The 19,031-nt window shown below is 46.3% G+C and overlaps 1 protein-coding gene across 1 annotated transcript in view; it reads left to right on the top strand.

The window, feature by feature from the left end:
• Positions 1-19,031, top strand: part of mrc2 (mannose receptor, C-type 2) — a gene marked incomplete at its 5' end in the record, with an annotated part of 43,706 nt that overhangs the window by 8,887 nt on the left and 15,788 nt on the right. Inside the window, 10 exons of the mRNA XM_084470014.1 lie at positions 589-762; positions 2,902-3,066; positions 3,733-3,846; positions 4,133-4,276; positions 5,293-5,484; positions 5,973-6,127; positions 6,631-6,735; positions 16,878-16,993; positions 17,650-17,798; positions 18,453-18,670. Of these exons, the coding sequence (XP_084326140.1) occupies positions 589-762; positions 2,902-3,066; positions 3,733-3,846; positions 4,133-4,276; positions 5,293-5,484; positions 5,973-6,127; positions 6,631-6,735; positions 16,878-16,993; positions 17,650-17,798; positions 18,453-18,670 (1,532 nt within the window). The remainder of the gene's footprint in view (positions 1-588; positions 763-2,901; positions 3,067-3,732; positions 3,847-4,132; positions 4,277-5,292; positions 5,485-5,972; positions 6,128-6,630; positions 6,736-16,877; positions 16,994-17,649; positions 17,799-18,452; positions 18,671-19,031) is intronic.

The raw sequence follows: 19,031 nt of genomic DNA, 5'->3' as shown, positions 1-19,031 counted from the left end.
GTCATGCCAATTTAGTCTTAACCATGGCCGAGATAACCAGCAGTGCATGTCTTTACCTGTTGTGGAAGAGGGAGAGACGTCGGAATGCCCGTCGTTTATGGGTTCATAATATCATCCAGAGGCGCACACATCTTTTGGCCGTGATATTATATAGATATTTATATATTATATAATATCATATCATATAATATTATATATAGAGCTCCGGGAGTCGCAAACGGCAACAATCACTTTCTCCTCCAAGCTGCGGTTCACTGAGGAGTGCAGGGAACGGTTGGCCCGGCCGGTTGAACGCTGATTGGCTGTTATATTGCGTCACTCAGGGAGTGAACGCCGATTGGCTGTCATCACGCGAATGACAGTGCTTTCATGCCGCGCCACATGTCACATCTTGCCGCAGGTTTTTCTAGCGACAAACGTCGCCTGATTCGCGTCTCTACGTTGACGTTGTACGGAGTCGTGTCGTTCCGTTTCTTTTGGTGTGAACGCAGTTACAGTTCAGGAACATTCTGTTTCTTTTATGCTGCTACGTGCTGGTATTTGATGTCTTTATGCTGTCTTATTCCTCCATTTGTTTTTACTTTTCAGAGATTTTCACAATCCAGGGCAACACCCAGGGCCGTCCCTGCTACCTGCCCTTCCTGTACGACGGACAGTGGTTCCACAGCTGTACTGCCGTTGGTCGGGAGGACGGACATCTGTGGTGCGCCACCACCTACGACTACGGCAAGGATGAACGCTGGGGCTTCTGTCCCGTCAAGAGTGAGTCAACGGCCGTTTCTCAATTCGCATTCTCGTCCGTACTCGTGTACTTTGTGTACTTTGCGTTCTCGTGAAACGTCATCAGTCGTAGCCCAAGTACTGTTCCAATTCAAAGTACGCATCAAGTCAAGTGACAGTCGTAAAAACCTGGAAGTGTTCTCGATGCGTTCTTAAACTGGCCGTTCCACCGAGGACGCATCGGAGGTGACTCGTGTGGAGTTAGGACCGTTAAATATCCCAGGATGCATTTTGCATTCCCATGTTTTTAAATATTAGTATGTAAGCTATAATAATAGGCTATATATAGGAACATTTGACATGTATAACAAAAATGTAGGCCTATTCATTCAAAATATTGACATGCTATTTTAAAATTAAAGAGGCTGGGGTTTTGTTTTATATCATTTGTTTATATTGTATACGTCGCTGATAGAGGAAACCCATCGCAACGGCAACGAAAATCCCGGTCGGATCCATCCGATCCTGTGTGTGTGTGTGTGTGTGTGTGTGTGTGTGTGTGTGTGTGTTTCTATTCTAATCTGTAATTTCTCGCTCATTCGTAATTATTATATCAATAGCCTACTCTCCAACTACATAGGCAGTTAGGCACGCGCATCTGTACCCTACATATAAAAAGTTGTGTGTATAGCTTATACACACGACAAGCATATCTTTTCATTTATATTCATTCAAAATATTAACATACTATTTTAAAATGAAAGAGGCTGGGGTTTAGTTTTATATAATTTGTTTATATTGTTCAGTAGAATATGCCTACATGAGGCCGTAAAGCACAGTTAACAGAGCTGAGGTGGTGACGTCATCGAGTCCGTTGCTGTTCCAATCAAAGGTGCGTACTCGCGTCCTCGGAAGTCTGTACTTGGAAGTCCGGACTTGCCAAGTACGCACTTCCAAGTCCGCGAGTCCATAGTTTGCGTACTTGGTATTGAGAAACGGCTAACGTTTCCCACCACCTGGTTTTCTACCTCTCTCTCAGGTCCAATCCCAAAAACGTCCCCTTTTTAAAAAAATGTATTTATGTTCCTACCTACCCAGTGCTCAAGACTGAAGCCCCTTTCACATGTGCAGTCTTACCATGCAAAGTTCCAGAAGAGTTCCTGCATGGGGTCATGTGTGAATGGGACCAGGGATCCATATTTTGGGAAATCTGCACAGGCAATTTGCCTGCCCAGGACCAAATAATATTTCCGGAACACTGCCTGTGCAGCTGTGTTTTGAATGAAAGCAGTGACATTGCCAGGAGAGGCACATAAAGGATTACGTCCTTCTGATGTGAGACGTTTACACATAGAGCGAACAAAGCAATTACAAGACCCCGCTGAGTATGTATTTCAAACAGTGACTGTTTATCTTGATGCACAAATGCTTTTCAGGTGATCCGATAACAATGGAAACTGGACAGGTTCCAAAATAAGCTTGCTCCTCTCAGTCTGCATGTTTAATGGCATTAATGGCAAGTGTTGCATCACTGCAATCTGCTGCACTGTCCCTTGGCCCATCTAGTCCGGCGTTGCAGAACGTGGCTGCATATGTAATAGTGAAAATCAATAGTGGTGCCTGAAGGGTTATCCCAGTGATTTACTGGAACTATGTGTGAAAGGGGCTTAACATTTTCTCCTGGTGGCATTGGTGCCCCTAACCTTTTCACTTGGTGGCACCCTAACAAATTTGGTTGCACCCCTTTGCTTTGCCCATGCTTTGTCACTGTATTGTTGTATGGTAATTTAATAGGTGTTTTTTTCTTTTTTTACCACCAGTGCCTCAACATATATTGTTGGTGAGAACCCTGACTATATATATATATATATATATATATATATATATATATATATATCAGTGGAGGCTTCTCCAGTGAGGAGAGGGAGGAAGATCCTCCTTAACATTGTTGAGAATAAAAAGTGTAGATTGCCCAGACTACTGTAATGAATTAATGCCCTTAATATGACTACTTCAATGCCTTTGAATATATTATATATTATACATGAGCCCTTCGACCCTCTATCATTTTTATTTTTATGATTCCCTTCTAACCACTCAAACACACACTTTACTCATATTTCCTCAAAATGTAGCTCATGATCTAACCAACATTTTTCTTTTTTCGTTTTCCAACGTCAGCCAACGACTGCGAGACATTCTGGGACACAGACCCACTGACCGACAGCTGCTACCAGTTCAACTTCCAGTCTACGCTGTCGTGGTACGAGGCGCGAGTCAGCTGCCAACAGCAGGGGGCAGACCTGCTGAGTGTCACCAAGCTGCATGAGCAGACCTACATCAATGGTAAATGATATATGATATGATATGATATGATATGATAAGCACATTTGAAGGTCAGCGAAAGCACCTGACCCCACTGGTAAAATAAGGGGTTCTATATGCAATATCATGTGTACTGTTTTAAATCTTAAAAATCTTGTGTGTAAGTATTGCAGAAATGTTTTAATCGCTTCGTGTGAAACCAGCCAAACCAAAACTTGGAACTTTTTTTTGTTTATAGCTTGACTAGAAATGAGAAAAGAAGGTACATTTTCTATGTCTATGTTGTTAAACATTAAACACTTTCAACACTTTCAAGCATACGGAGGACAGGCTTGTACGGTTGAACTGCCTTTCCTTCCCAGATGCCAGTATTTCTGTCACATTGTGTGGCTTGTACGCTACATTTCACAAATGGAAAACATTATCCGAATACTCCCAATGAAGTAAATAAAGAGGTCATTTTGCAGGAAAACAAACAGGACAAGGCAAAGACATTTTCTGGAATGTCTCAAATCATTTCCTGGAATTAGTAATTATTTTATTCCATACAATCATAGCCATGGTATTTCTAAAGGAATAATATTTCAGGAATTTCCCATGGTGAGAAAACATGTCGGTTGACATAAAATAAAGTCCCTGACATGTACTTATCTCCAAAGATGTTTCATTTTGTTTTGCCATTGATAGGTTTACTGACGGGCTACAGCGCGGCTCTGTGGATGGGCCTGAACGACCTGGACACCAACGGAGGCTGGCAGTGGGCTGACTCTTCCCCCCTCAAGTATCTCAACTGGGAGTCTGGTGAGCCAGGCAACACCGCCTGTTTAGCTGTGCAGCTGAAACATAGATAGGTACCACAAACGCAAAGTTCAAAGTTTACTTGTCCACAATTGTTGTAGTCATTATAGGTTTGAAATCCAGGCATTCACACCTCTGCGACATTACAAATAACAGTTGTCACTACAATATACGATAAAACAAAAACAAAGAAAAGTATATCTATACAGATAACAATCAAGTTAATCAATACAAAAAGAGAATCGAATTTGTACACAAATGTAAGAGCCAGTATTTAATCTTCTCCCAGATCAACCAAACCATGAGGATGAGGAGAACTGTGCTGTGATCAGAACTGAGTCATCGGGACGCTGGCAGAATCGGGACTGTTCCAATGCCCTGCCGTACGTCTGTAAGAAGAAACCCAATGCCACCCTGGATCCTTTCACCACCGGTGAGGAGCAATCATGGAGCAACAAACGTCTACCATTCGCCTCGTTGTGTTTACTACTATATGTACTATCTCTGTATTAGGTATGTGCAAAAGTTTTCTGAGCGATACATTGACAAAAGAAAGCTACATAGCACTTTTTTTTTTAGAAACACGGTAGTGCAAAATGTGAATGTTTTTGTTGTTACTATACATTTTGATCATATGCTTTGTTTGTCCTCAGCTTCACTGTGAAGATGTGAATGGCATCTTCCCTGTTTTAAACCATGTTTTAAAAGATGCACATGTTCCATGTTGTCAGGCTGTTAGCCATGTAATAGTCTGCAGCTGGGGCTCATAGGTTAATTGAGCCACACCCATTGTGGTGCTCCTTCAGAGGGCCAGAGTTCTAGATTGGGGGCGGCTTGAGTTCTGCAAGGGACATGACTGTTGTGGTGCTGTTCGTTTGAAGTAAAAATATGTTTTTCTACCAACAACATTGTGCATCAAGGAATACATTTTTCACAGTCACTTTGGATGAAAGCCTCAGCAATCTGACTCAATGTGAACGTTAAAGCTACTACCAGTGTTGGTCCAAGGCAGTTTTTACTGTTGAATTGACCTTCAAGCCGTTTCTCAATACCAAGTACGCGGACTACGTACTCGCGGACTTGGAAGTACGTACTTGGCAAGTCCGGACTTTCAAGTACAGACTTCCGAGAACGCGAGTACGCACCTGCAATTGGAACAGCAGCGGACTCGATGATGCATCCTGGGATATTTAACGGTCCCAAGTCCACACGAGTCACCTCCGATGCGTCCTCGGTAGAACGGCCTCGTCGAGAACGCATCGAGAACACTTCCGGGTTTTACGACAGTACTCGCGTACTCGCGTACTTGGAATTGGAACAGTGCTTGGGCCACCACTGATGACGTTTATCGAGAACGCAAGTACACGAGAACACACGAGAACGCGAATTGAGAAACGGCTTCAGATTTTAGGGTTTTTATGTTTTTCAATCTCTGCTCCGTCTGTACAGATTCATGGGCCGACGATGAGAAGTATGAGTGTGACGTGGGCTGGCACGCATTCCAGGCGGGCTGCTACAAGCTGGTCGCCGAGAAGACCAACTGGGACACGGCGCAGAGGACTTGCCAGAAGAAGGAGGCTAACCTGGTCAGCGTGCACACTCTGCCAGAGTTGGAGTTCATCACAAACAACATGAAGAAAGGTCATTCACAATCAGAGTTATAATTCACCGTTACGGCTGGAAGGAACCCTTTGTTAAAGAGGCAGATCATTCATCAACTAAAATGCTTTTCAAATCACAGCTTCAGTCGAACTGTATTGTGTGACGTAGTTAATGACGTAGTTGACCACCCGCATTATTAATTGACATTAAAGCATGATTTACCACTTAACAAAAGATACTGATCATGAAACAAGAATGCCTTCAAATACTTTTAGTTGTTGGGTATTTGGATGAGTTGCTACTTCAGTTGAACTGTTTTTTGTCATTCACCCATTTGTGCGTTTGGACTCGCTTTCATATTTGGGAAATAAAAGCTTTGCATATTGAGCTAATTAGCGTAAATCCAGACTGACAGACTACCTATGTGTTGGCATGCGGTACAGTAGTGTGTAACTCCATAACATTTCCATTTGTGTCTCCTAACCACAATCAAACCTCTCTCCACACCAACGTCCGTATCCCTCCAGACATAGAGGAGCTCTGGATCGGACTGCACGACACCGACATGCAGATGGACTTCCAGTGGACGGACCACACGCCCGTCATCTTCACCTACTGGCACCCCTTTGAGCCCAACAACTTCCGCAACGTCCAGGAAGACTGTGTCACCATCTGGGGGCCGGTGAGCGCCCCCCGCTGAACCCCTCCGGTCCGGACCCCCCGTCGTCTGGCTTCATGTCGGCCAGGGGCGTGGCCAGGAGTTTATTGAACAGGGGTTTGCTTAAGTTTCAGAAAAAATAAATTGTGAATGGTTTAGATTGTAAAGGGCTTAGATTTAGCCGTTTGGTTAGTTCCTGTGTGTGCAAAGTCAGTTTTCAAGGCTTTCATTGAACGGCATTTGTTGCAAATGCAAAACATCAAAATCATTGTTCAACTCAATAATGAAGGAACATTTTGATTTCAATTTGGTACAGAAAAATCTACAAAACGAAATTTGAATTTCAGACTCTCGACACAAAACATATATATATATATAATTCATAAAACTATTACATTTTTCTGGGGTTAAGTTATTGAGCTCAAGGCAGTCGAGAATAATCCCGTTCTGGGAGTGGTGGTTGTGTTTGTTTGTATTGAGCAGCTGTGCTTTTTGCGTCTTGTGTTTACTCATGTGGGCGTGCGCAGGACGGCCGATGGAACGACAGCCCCTGTAACCTGACCCTGCCCTCCATCTGCAAGAAACCTGGGATGAAGATTGAAGGGAAGACTCAGCAGAAAGACTGCAAAAAAGTGTGCAAAGTTTTTTTTACGTACTCAAATATTAGTCCTGCTTGTGCAGGTGGTTTTCCTTTTGCCACTAAGTGGGCAGAGCTAACCATCACCATGGTATCCCTGAATGCAATTGTTAAGATAAGATAATCCTTTATTAGTCCCACAGTGGGGGCGGTGTGTGTGTGTGTGTGTGTGTGTGTGTGTGTGTGTGTGTGTGTGTGTGTGTGTGTGTGTGTGTGTGTGTGTGTGTGTGTGTGTGTGTGTGTGTGTGTGGTGCTGATTTTAGAGTCTGACTGCTGCAGGAAGGAGCGTCCTGCCGTACCTCTCCGTCACACCCCACGGGTGTCTCAGCCTCTCGCTGAAGGTGCTGCTCTGTGATGTTAGTGTCCCGTGAAGGGGTTGAGACATGGACGACAGCTTTGCTATCATCCATTGGGGACAGCTGAGTTAGAGCAACCAATCATGTTTAGGAATACAATGGCCATGGCTGGCTCCGCCCACACCTCCCACGGAGAAGACATTTCTTTCGATCAAGCAGGAAAACGTAAGTTGTGACCATAATTATGGATCCATGAGACCGAACGATGACCGTCACCCCGGTCTTACTACGAATGATGCCATTCAGCTACCTGTCGCCAGACCCTTATATCAAAAATGTCACATGTGACATTTTTGTCACATCATTCATCAGGTCATCATTCGGTCTCATAGATCCATAGTTATGGTCATAACTCTCTGACCGTCACCACGGTCTTACTACGGATGACTAGTACCAAAAGTGTCGCGAGGAACAGAGGATCCCTCTTCACTAGTCTGTTTGGCAGCCGTCATGAGAACAGTAGCGCTGACCGCGGTGGATGTCACATTGATTCTATAAAACCTGGTGAAAGTACATGGAGTGCTCCAGGATGCTGCAGCACAAATGTCACCAAGAGCAACCCCTTTCAAAGCTGCCCATGAATTGGCCATGCTACGTGTGGAGTGAGCCACCCGGGGGCTGGGATACCCTGCTCAGAGTAAGCTTGGGCCAGTAAGCTTGGGACTAGCCAGTGGGACAAGCGTTGTTTCGCGACTGGGTGACCCAACTGCTTAGTGTGAGCACATCTCGGCTGCTGTGTACGATCAACGTAGGCCCTTAAAGCCCTAACTGGGCATAGTGTATGAAGAGCCACCCCTGTTTAAGAGGCTGACTCACGGTGAAATGCCTCCAGTTCAATAGCACTGTTAATTCACCAAGGGTTTAGCAAGAATGGATTCGGCCAAAGCGACACTGCTGTATTTTCAGATTTCCACCTCAAGTACTCACAGAGAGTGCAGCTCACTCACCCTCTTGGTAGAGCACAAGGCCAGTAAAAACACTGTCATCTCTGTTAAAAACTTAAGATCAGATTGCCCCAAAGGCTCGTACAGGGCTGTGGTCAAAGACCTCATCACTGAAGGAAGGTCCCAAGATGTGGCCCTAAAACATCTGCCCAGCCGCAGCCGGTTTGCACCCTTTAAAAACTGTGACACCATATGGGTGTTTTCCCACAGACAGGCCCCCCTACTAAATCATGAAATGCAGAGATAGCAGCTGCATAGACCCTTAGGGTGCTGGCTGCCCTCCTAGTGTCCAAGAGGGACTGGAGGAAATGGAGTACCACCATCACTGGGCAGGTCTTTGGGTCAAAACCCTGGTCTTGACAACATGAAGAGAACAACCTCCATCTCTGCTGGTAGTTGGCCAGAGTGGAGGGTGCCCTTAGCCTGGCTATTGCCAGACCAAGCTCAATCGTAGATTGCATGTTGGTCTGAGGAGGCTGCTGTCATTTTCTTCAGCACAAGAGGCGTGATCCACAGGCGTAGTTCAAACGACTCTGTATGCAATTGGATGCTTGCCGTCGCTTTCCTGTCGTCATTGTGTGACAACAGCCAACAGCGCGCCAGGGGGAAAAGCCAGCTTGGTGATTGGCTCCCGCAAAAGTGTATCAGAAGCAGAAAGAAATGTATTGCTCCTCTCCAGGGCTGCAGGGCGAATTCAAATTGCCGGCAGAGTGGGCTGGGGGTAGCATTGCTTATGGTCTCCAGAACAGCCTGACTCAAGCCTTGAGGTAGGGGCTGAGGAGGGGCCAAGCCCACAGCTACAGGATAGCTGGCCTGGGATGCCAAATTTGACCCTCCACTTGCGAGAGAAGGTCTGGCCTGACTGGCAGAGGCCAGGGTTGGCCGTGAACAAGGCGCAGGAGAGGCGGAAACCAATGTCTTGCAGGCACTGTGGAGCCACTAACATAACTCTGTAGGAGCCCTGGCACATTCTGTTCAGCACCAGTGGGATCAAAGATATTGAAGGGAAGACGTATAATAATCCTTCTGGCCACTCGTGAGACTAGCCCCAGCGGGTGCATCTAGCCCCAGCTCCACCTGGGTTACACAAAACCGTGCCCACAAACTTGCGACCACCTCCGTGTGCAGCCTCCACTCTCCCGGGGGAGGTCCAGACTTGGAGAGGAGATCTGCTGCCTGGTTCAGCACACCAGGAATATAAACTGCCCTTAGTGAGAGCAGGCGTGGGAATGCCCAAAAGAGGAGCAGCCTTGAGGCAACGCAGAGATCTTGGTTTAAGGATTAGGCCCTACCTCGACTTGCTGGCGGGATGGGGCACATACTAGCCAGTCGTCAAGGTAGGGCAGCAGCCACCACCCTGAACACCCTTGGTGAAATTGATAGGCTTGTCCCTGAAAGGCGAAACGGAGGAACTGCTGAGATGTTCCCGACAAATTGGGACGTGGAAGTATGCATCTTTTAAGTCGATCGTAGTGTACCACTCGCCCGGCTCTATTGACTCTAGAATGTGCCTTGTCTGGAGCATCTTGAAGGTCAGGATTTTCAAGTGAGCGTTTACGCGGCGCAGGTCTAAAATGGGGCGTAGACCACCGTCCTTTTTTGGGACAAGGAAATATATAGAATAAAAGCCAGCTTGCTGTTCGCTGGTGCTCACCTTTGCTATGAATGTTTGTCCTCTACCGTGGTCGGATGGAACCCCGAAAAGGGTGGAGGCCGCCGCCGAAACTGTGTAAATGTGTGGAATCTGTAACTCCTTGAAATTGTTTCCAACACCCATGGGTCTGAAGTATCCCTCCCAACTGTCTAGGCGTAGTGAACCTCTGCAACTGTCCCACAAGTCCTATTTATGGCCCCCCTCCCCTGGTCCCCGCGTTGGGCCACCTTACTTGCCACTGACTGGGGTAGAAGTTCCCCTTGATAACGCACAGGCCGGGCAGGGTTTTGCCTGCTGAGATCCTGGCGTGTGTTAACTGACCAGGGTTCCTGACGTCTCCAGACACGAGACGTGTGTGTGTGTGTGCGCTGACGGCCTGCCGTTCTAGCTGTGGGACGGTTGAATGCCCTTTTTACACTCTCACGAGCACGCACGGACTCCTGAGCCATACTCCTAAGCAGTATGGCCTGTGAGTCGGGATGGAACACATTCCACGTCTGTATCAGCATATTTATGAGTTCCCTCTTTACATCGTCTGGGAGGGCAGTCTGGGCCAGCCAGATCTGCCTAAGAGCTAGAGTCTCTGACGACATGGCCAAGCCTACGTCACAAGTCATCTGGGCAAGGGCAGACAAGGCTGCATCCAAAAGGTCCTTGGTGTCCTGGTCACCTGCACCAGCAGTCTTCCTTACAGCAGCTAAATGAACAGTCAAAGCACTTCCGGACCGAGAAGCAAAAGCGGACGCATTAAAGCCCTTACAAGCAAGGTGATCAGTCTTGTTGCCACTGTCACTGTCATCTTTGACGGTCCAAGGGAAGTCAAAGCAGCCATCTCCCTTTCTACATGATGTATATCCCCCAACCCAGTCTCTGGTGGGTATGATGCCCTAGCCAGTTTTCTGCAACCTGCGTTAAACTGGCACTTGGCCCGGAGCATTCCAGGTTTTCCTCAGCATTTGGCAGAGGTCATCTGCCGCACGGAGAATGACAGTAGGACGGAGCTGTGTAATACCGGCCCAAACCCAATCAGCTGGGCTACCACCCCCTGTCGGGATTGTGAGCCCTACAATTTCGCAGCTGTGAGGACTTTCGCCACCAGATCCACTGCACTGGCGTCCTCTGTGCCGTCACCTCCAGACGTTGAACCCCCTGGGCAGGAAGAAGCTGGGTGTGTATGCCCTCCTCCCCTACCGAATCCCGAGAGGGAGAACTTGGAGGATGCGTGGAGGAGCAGGAAGCATCTGAGGTCCTCCTCCTCTTGTGTTTATGGGAAGGCTTATGGGATTGCTTGTGTTTCCTTTTCAAGGACTTACCTCCTGGGTCATGGGACTGTCCTCCATGAGTGGAAGAGGAGTCCGTCAGTGATACAGGGACTGCCTGCAGGCCAGCCCTTCGAGACCTCTCCTCGAGAGGCAAGTCAAGTGCGGCGGGCAGTGTTGTGCCTGAACGCGTTCGTTGAACGATAGTTCATGAAATAGCCCTACCCCTAACCCTGACCAAACAAACACGTTGGCACATTAGCACACATTAGCACAGCTGGCTTACCTTAGCTTGCACCCCAGGAAGTATGTTTTCTCCTTACCCACAGCCATTCACTTGCTCGTTCTGCTGCCACGGACATGTTACTAACCGCCTGCCTCAAATACACAAATATATATATATATATATATGCCTCAAATACACAAATACCCAGTTCAGTCAGCAAGCTAATAGCAGATCTAGCCACGAACCCCCGCACACCAATTTCAATAGGCCTTAGTCGCGTACTCCAGCCTCGCTGTGCTGCCTCTCCAGCCATTTCAGCATACTTCACTTTCTTAAGCCCATTGGCTACTTCAACTCTGTCTTCCCAAGGAACTGTAAGTTCAATAAAATAAACAATCTTCTCCGAGTCCGACCACAATAGCATATCTGGTCTTAGCCGAGTGCTAACAATGTGTGGAGGCACAACAATCTGCTGACTAAGATCCGCCTTCATTTCCCAGGCTCCTCCATTACTTAGCTGCCCGGCTCTGTGCCTGCCTCTAAATGGTCTAGCCTTTCCCCCCTGACGCACAAAGTTAATGTGCCTACCCTCTTTACTAGCGGCTGATGAATTAGCTTCTCTCCGTTTATCATCAACAGCCTCTGCCAAACATTTCAATACCTGGTTATGACACCACATATACCGCCCCTGGGAGAGACTTACCTTACCTACCACCCTGATAGGATATGGTGGAGGCTGCACACACGGGAACATAGTGTGCATGTCTTATCCTCACCAAACCATTGATTTAAGTTCTGGGGAGATGGGAGCATATCATATGTAGCACCTATTATAAATCTGATCCTGCTAGCCTCCATGCTCCATAGATCTCTCCATTTTATCTTCTTCTCCACTCCCTCCCAATTCAACCACTGCCCTTGTTTTGCCTGCGACACTGCCTTAGTAAATCTTACAATCTCCTCCTGTCTATGTATTTCCTCCACTACCATTTTCCTCCTTTCTCCTGCAGAAGCATTACCCCACGAGGGTTTACCTACGTCCCTCCCTAAGCCCCCCCGCCCATGCTGAACATAATATTGGCCCATAATATTCCTATGCCTAAGTGCCGATTGAGCTTGCTGGACCACTTGTTTTGGTTTCCATTTCCTCCCTGCTTTAACTGTGGGTGAAACCCTCCTCACCCCCGGGGGCCTTGGACTGAGTAAGAGTCATTTCCAGTCTAACCTTAACACATTTAATTTCTTCTGTCAGATTAGATATTGGCAACTCTACAATGCCCTTTCCTTACAAGGCTACGCTGCTTAGGCAGCGTGGGCCTCCGAGCCACTTTCTGCCAAAAGAGTTGATAATTTTTTCCATCCTTTCTACCTTTGAGACTTCATACACTGTCAATGGCCACATTAGCCGAGGCAATAGACCAAACTGCAGACACCACAACTTAAGTTTACCTGGCATCCCTGACTTGTCTATTTTTGCAATACCTTGTCTAGTTTCCTGTCTCAATTCTTCAACCTGTGCCTTTTCACTAAGGCTTGCATCATACCACCTTCCCAGACTCTTTACTGGCTTCTCCAGAACTGTAGGCATCACCTCTTCATTTATAGCAAACTTCTTATCTACTACCTTCCCTTTAACGATTGAGAGACTCCTACACTTACTTGGCTTCACCTTCATTCTAGCCCATTGCAGATTGCTATTTAACTTATCCAGTAACCTGCTGGTGCACGGAGCGGTTGACGTCATGGTTGTCATGTCGTCCATAAAAGCCCTAATTGGGCCCTTCCTGCAAATTCTCCCCACCCACTACCCACTTAGAGGCCCTGATAATGACCTCCATCCCCATTGTGAAGGCAAGTGGGGAGATTGTACATCCCGCCATAATTCCTATCTCAAGCTGTTGCCACCCTGTGGTGTACTCTGCCGTATTAAAACAAAGTTGAATATCCAGAAAATATGCTTTAACTAGGCTTTTAATGCTACCTGGAATTCTAAAGTAATCAAAGGCCTCCCATAACAGACTATGTGGTACTGACCCAAAGGCATTAGCCAAATCCAAAAATACAACATGCAGGTGTCTCCTCTCGCGCTTCGCTAACTGAATTTGGTGCCAAATCATGCTGGTATGCTCTAAGCATCCGGAGAAACCAGGGATTCCAGCTTTCTGAACCGTGGTATCAATTAGTCTATTCTTTTCAAGATAATTTCAATCTCCAGTCAATCTCCGAGCAACAACACTGAAAAAGACCTTCCCTTCAACATTCAGTAGACTAATTAGTCTAAACTGATTAATCTCAACTGAGTCCCTCTCTTTGGGAATAAAAAAATGCCTTGGGAATACTCTGCTTTTTCCAAACTATTTTCATTAGTTTCCATAAGAATCTTAAAACATCTTGAGCGCTCTTATACAATCGGTAGGGCACTCCATTGGGTCCCGGGGCTGAAGAGGCCTTTGCACGTTTTATTACTTCTTGCACCTCTTTCCACCTTGGTGGGCTATCGTTACTATTTTTATTTTGGCTACAGCCAAGTTCAGAAAAAATACTGGTATGAAGCCCGAGTCTTTTTTTGCTTTTTTAACAACACAGAAAGTTCCCTACTGCAGAACGAATAGGGAAAATAACCCTCTCAGATATGGCCTATGGCCAGGTGTAAGCCAACTAAATTGTCAAACACTGAAAACAAAACACTCCTGCAATGCATGTGGTAGGCCTACTGATTTACAAACAACCCTATGGTCAGAACAGAAAAATAATGACTGCACCCAGCAGCCAAGCTCATTTAGGCTATTTTAGACAATGTAACTTTTTCACAAAAACACTTTCACCGTTCACGCGAATGTGCAGGGTTTGTTTTTTTTACAAGCGAAACCCAGACTGCTGCTGCAGATGACTCAAAAACAGGGTAGAAACGTTAACTTCTTACTGTGCTTCACGCTCGTTTGCCAGTACTTTTCCTGTGTACAAACAAGCAAGGTTTTTTAATAGGGATTACACAGTGAAGACTTCAACGGGAAAACTTTAAGCAATCCTCAGGGGCTCAAGGCGCCTGCACGATTAACATGACGGATTGTAGATCGCCCAAGTTTTTTACTTACCGGGTCTCATGAACCGAAGCGAGAAGGCAAAAGAGGAAGAGCCTTGTCCTCGCATCCGCTTTATGCAGCGTAACCTGCCTCCAGTCAGTCACATGTGCCATTTTTGATATAAGGGTCTCACGACAGGTAGCTGAATGGAATCGTTCGTAGTAATGCTGCTATCCATTTGGCCTTTTGTGCTGGTACGCCGACCTGCTCAACGAGAACGTCCTGGCTCTTCCCACCTTAAAAGTGTTACAGTAGTCTTTTGTGTGCGACGAGTGCGCGGGAGAATAATGGACGCCTGGAGGTGGCAGCAGTAGTAGCAGGCTAGTCATTGTTGTTAGCAACATTAGGCTCTTTAGCAAACCAGCTCAAAAACTTTACATTGTATTGCACGCACAGCAAGACCGTGCAATGCATACATTGGTGACCGGATTAAAGCAGCAATGTAATCAAGTGTGTGAGAGCAGTGTACATCGACATTAAAGACACCAACTTGGAACAAAGAGAAAGAAAATACATCTCAACTTTATTAACTACAGGCGCAGCCATCTTCGTTCATCGAGCGTCACAGGGATCTTTTGCGACTCAGGGCACTGATCGGAAGCCCCAGTGGGAGCTTGATATCCCCAAAGAAAAGGAGGCAAGGCATGCCTCAATGCTGCAAGAAAGCTGGGAGATCCGACTGGGATGGTGGGCGTACCAAACAAATAGCACTATAAGACCGTGGTGACGGTCAGAGAGAGGTTGAAATTGATCACACTTGACACTGGGGAAAACATCCCCAGTGTCAGTTGTGACACTGGGGCTGTCTACTTCACGTTGTGTGCTACTTTATGTTCATGCTCAATGAGTGATTTTCTCTTAAACGTTGCTGGCTAAAGAAGAATCAGAATAACACATTATGGGATGGGGAATCTCAACAACAGTCTTGTGCTGTGGTGCTGTCCTTGGAGGATTTTTTTGACGAAGCACAGAATCTTGCAAGGCTCTCATGTTACACTGGTCTTTATATGGATAGCGGGTGTGTTTGGTAGAGGATATCATCCTCAACCTCTCATCGTCACACTACAGAGGTAAACTGGAATGTGTGTGTGTGTGTTTGGTCTGGCTTCATGCCGTTAAAAATCGGAATATCTTACTATTACAATAGCAGGCCTATAGGACAAGTTGCTCCTCCACACTTGGTCAGATGCACATGTGCGAAGCAGTCCGCAGCTCACACAGACTCACAGCACGCACACACGCATGCACACACACTGCACGCACGCACACACACACCGCATACCCACGCAAATGCGCACGTACACACGTGCACACACACCGCACACACGCTTGTGCGAATGCAGAATAAATATTAATTGCCTACTTGAGCATCCCGCTCAATGTCTTGTGATATTGATATCCCCACCTTCCCCCTTACGGCCCCGCCATCAACACACTCTCCCAGGTAAGACGTTCTGTCTAGATTGTAGAAATTGTGACAAAAAACATTGCGCCGACCGGCATATCAACAAACAACAAGTCGTGCGATCTTAAAGAGACAGCGTCCCTATAACACAGAACGAAAACATGTCAATAACACAGTATGGTGAATTATGTCGATAGAGTCCAACTCACTCTGTGTGTAGGCTATGTGTGACTATAGGCTACTGCTGCCTGTCTTGGCCAGGACACTTGAAAAGGAGAGTTTTAATCTCAATTACGTATTTTTCTGGTTAAAGTAAAAAAATATCTTCAACTCTCACGTCAGGTAGCCAATGTACAATCTGCAATCTTTCCCTCGCACCCCCCCCCAGTTTCAGAAGAAGCTGTTTGTTATTATAATTTAAACTAACCAATAGTAGTTTACATGTCGCGTGCCAGTCGCATGTTGATCGCACGCTTTGGTCAGTATTTGCATGTGGCCCCCTAAATGATAATCAGCCTGTTGTCTTTTGTTCGCTGAATGGTAAAAAAAAAAAATATTTAAATGTGGCCACTGCTTTTCAGAGTCATTCGTGGTGAACGCTAAAATAAGGATAATTCTAGGTAAACTCTAGTAATTATAATATAACCATGACTTTAAAGAAGTCAGTTGCAGGTAACTAATGCTCTGGATGGGACCTAAAGGGGTAATAGATTTGACGGAGTAACGTTTCGGACAGATCTGAGCGCTGAGTGCCACAGCTGGACATTTTTGAGGTTTCTAACTTGCTGCCAAGTGTGGGGTTATCCAACACTTCTCAAGTGCTGACTGACAGACAGACAGACAGACAGACGGAGCACAAATAGCACACACTTAGTTGTCTGTTTCGCGCCGTGCTTCACTGCACAATCCTGCAGTTCGTGACCTCTTTGGATGCGCTGCTTGTCCGTACACGTCGACAGTTAACTGCAGATGCACATTGACATTTCTTTTTCTTTTTTTTAACCAACATAAAAATATGGTGCCCATATAAGTGTGTTACGCATTATGAAATATATATATTTTTGTATTTTGTATATATTTTATATTGCATTCCCAAGATTGCGTTCAGCTCTTGTTTTGTACCAAACACACATAATAAAATATCTCTCTCTCTCTCTCTCTCCCTCTCCCTCTCCCTCTCTCTCTCTCTCTCTCTCTCTCTCTGCGCTAGGGGTGGAGGTGGCACAGCCCAGCTTGCTACTGGGTCGGCGAGGATCAGCTCTCCTTCCAGGAAGCCAAGAAAGCCTGTGAGGACAGCGGGGCTGCGTTAGTCACCATCACCAACAGGTGAGCTCCACCGTAGACACAAACATCCCCCCCGGGTAGTGAACCAACATACACATCTAAGCCTCAGGAGTAGTCTTACTTGAGAGGAATCATCTGATGGCCCAGCACTCATTAACTGTAAAAAAACAACAACAACATTACATTAATGGTTTCAAATGAACACTGTGTAGTCTTGCTAGTGTAGAAATAAACATATAAAAATCTGCTTCTGAAAGCTGCATACACATGAGTTTATCTCCGGTAGAATATCTCGAAACAGTAAAGAAGGCATCACTCTGCCTCGCTGCTGTTGGTTTGCGGTCTGTGACGTATGTTACAGTCTAGTAGGACGGCTGGGGCCCAGACTACCTCATGGGTAATGGCTTAGGGCTTGGATTCCCAAATTAAACCAACTGTGGTTCGAGGACTAATGTTGGCAACTTACCTGTAGAGTAATGTGCCTGCTTCTTAATGACCTGTATCCAAACTCCCTGTGAATTAGATAAAAAGCATCTACTAAATCGCTTTCCTCAGTGCAACTTTTCAAGAGATTTATTGATCGAATGCACTAAAAAGGCAAAAGTGCACAATAAGAGTAAGAATATAATGTTGACATGAAAGAACCTTATAGTTTATAACCTTAATATTCTTTTGTTATGCCTTTGTAATGGTCCTAGGTTCGAGCAGGCATTTGCCAACAGTCTGGTCTTCGGTCGCTCTGGGGACCTTTTCTGGATCGGGCTCCAAAGCCAGGGCCATCCTGGGGTCTTCCACTGGCTCGGGGGGGAAGAAGTGTCCTACACCAACTGGAACAGAGACCAGCCCGGTAAGGCTGCAAGATTACAACAAAAAATATAAGTGTGAATATGTTGCCCGATATGTGGTTGTGATTATTTTTTTGATTTGATTAATATTCTGTCCTGCTTACTGGATATAAAAAAAATGTTTTGCATTGAAACCTCAGTTTGAACAATCATATTGTGAATCCTGTCATACAATTTCATTAAAACTTTACACAATTGTCAAGGCACCTTATTTGTAGGCTCCTCTCATACTATGGAAGCTGTGTGTCTTCAGAAACTTTTAGCTGCGTTGAAGCACTGCCGTAACTCAAATCCTCACAGGTCTTGAACACGGGCATCAAATCAACTCGGACCGATTAGGGATCCGAAAACAATGAGGTCCACTCAGCAGTCCGATGATATTGTAGTATTGCTATCTAAATTATTAAAATCAACGCATTGGTTTTAGGAATGAATCGCTTTATAAATTAAAATAAAACATAAACGATATCTTCAGAAAAATCAAAAGTGAAATCAAATGGAGTAATCACTTTTATGATGTTGTTATGATGTGATGATGATACATGATTTGATGCTTTGCATTAATTCTCCACATGTCGGGGGGCCTAACGACGTGTCAGATGACGACGTTTTTGTTTTTTTTCCCATATCTACCTCATTGTTTACACACCCCACAGTGAGTGGCGGCTGCGTTTCCATGGCGACGGGCCACGCCACAGGCCTGTGGGAGGTGAGCGACTGCGCGTCGTCCCGGGAAAAGTTCCTCTGCCGCCAGAACCAAGACGCCTCGCGGAGCCCCGAGCCTCCGGCCCCGCCCCCCTCCCCCGCCCCCACGCCCAGCCTCACCGGCGCCTGCCCCAGCGGCTGGAAGAGCAACCTGCGCCACTGCTACAAGGTGACCCTCCCCCGCTGGTACCTCACTGACACACTGCTACAAGGTGACCCTCCTCGCTGGTACCTCACTCACTGACACACTGCTACAAGGTGACCCTCCTCGCTGGTACCTCACTGACACACTGCTACAAGGTGACCCTCCTCCCCGCTGGTACCTCACTGACAACACTGCTACAAGGTGACCCTCCTCCCCGCTGGTACCTCACTGACAACACTGCTACAAGGTGACCCTCCCCCGCTGGTACCTCACTGACACACTGCTACAAGGTGACCCTCCCTCCTCGCTGGTACCTCACTGACACACTGCTACAAGGTGACCCTCCCCCGCTGGTACCTCACTGACACACTGCTACAAGGTGACC

Source organism: Micromesistius poutassou, assembly GCF_964030765.1.
Source record: "Micromesistius poutassou genome assembly, chromosome: 1".
In the NCBI taxonomy this organism is placed as follows: domain Eukaryota; kingdom Metazoa; phylum Chordata; class Actinopteri; order Gadiformes; family Gadidae; genus Micromesistius; species Micromesistius poutassou.
This window is presented reverse-complemented; position numbering and strand designations above follow the sequence as displayed.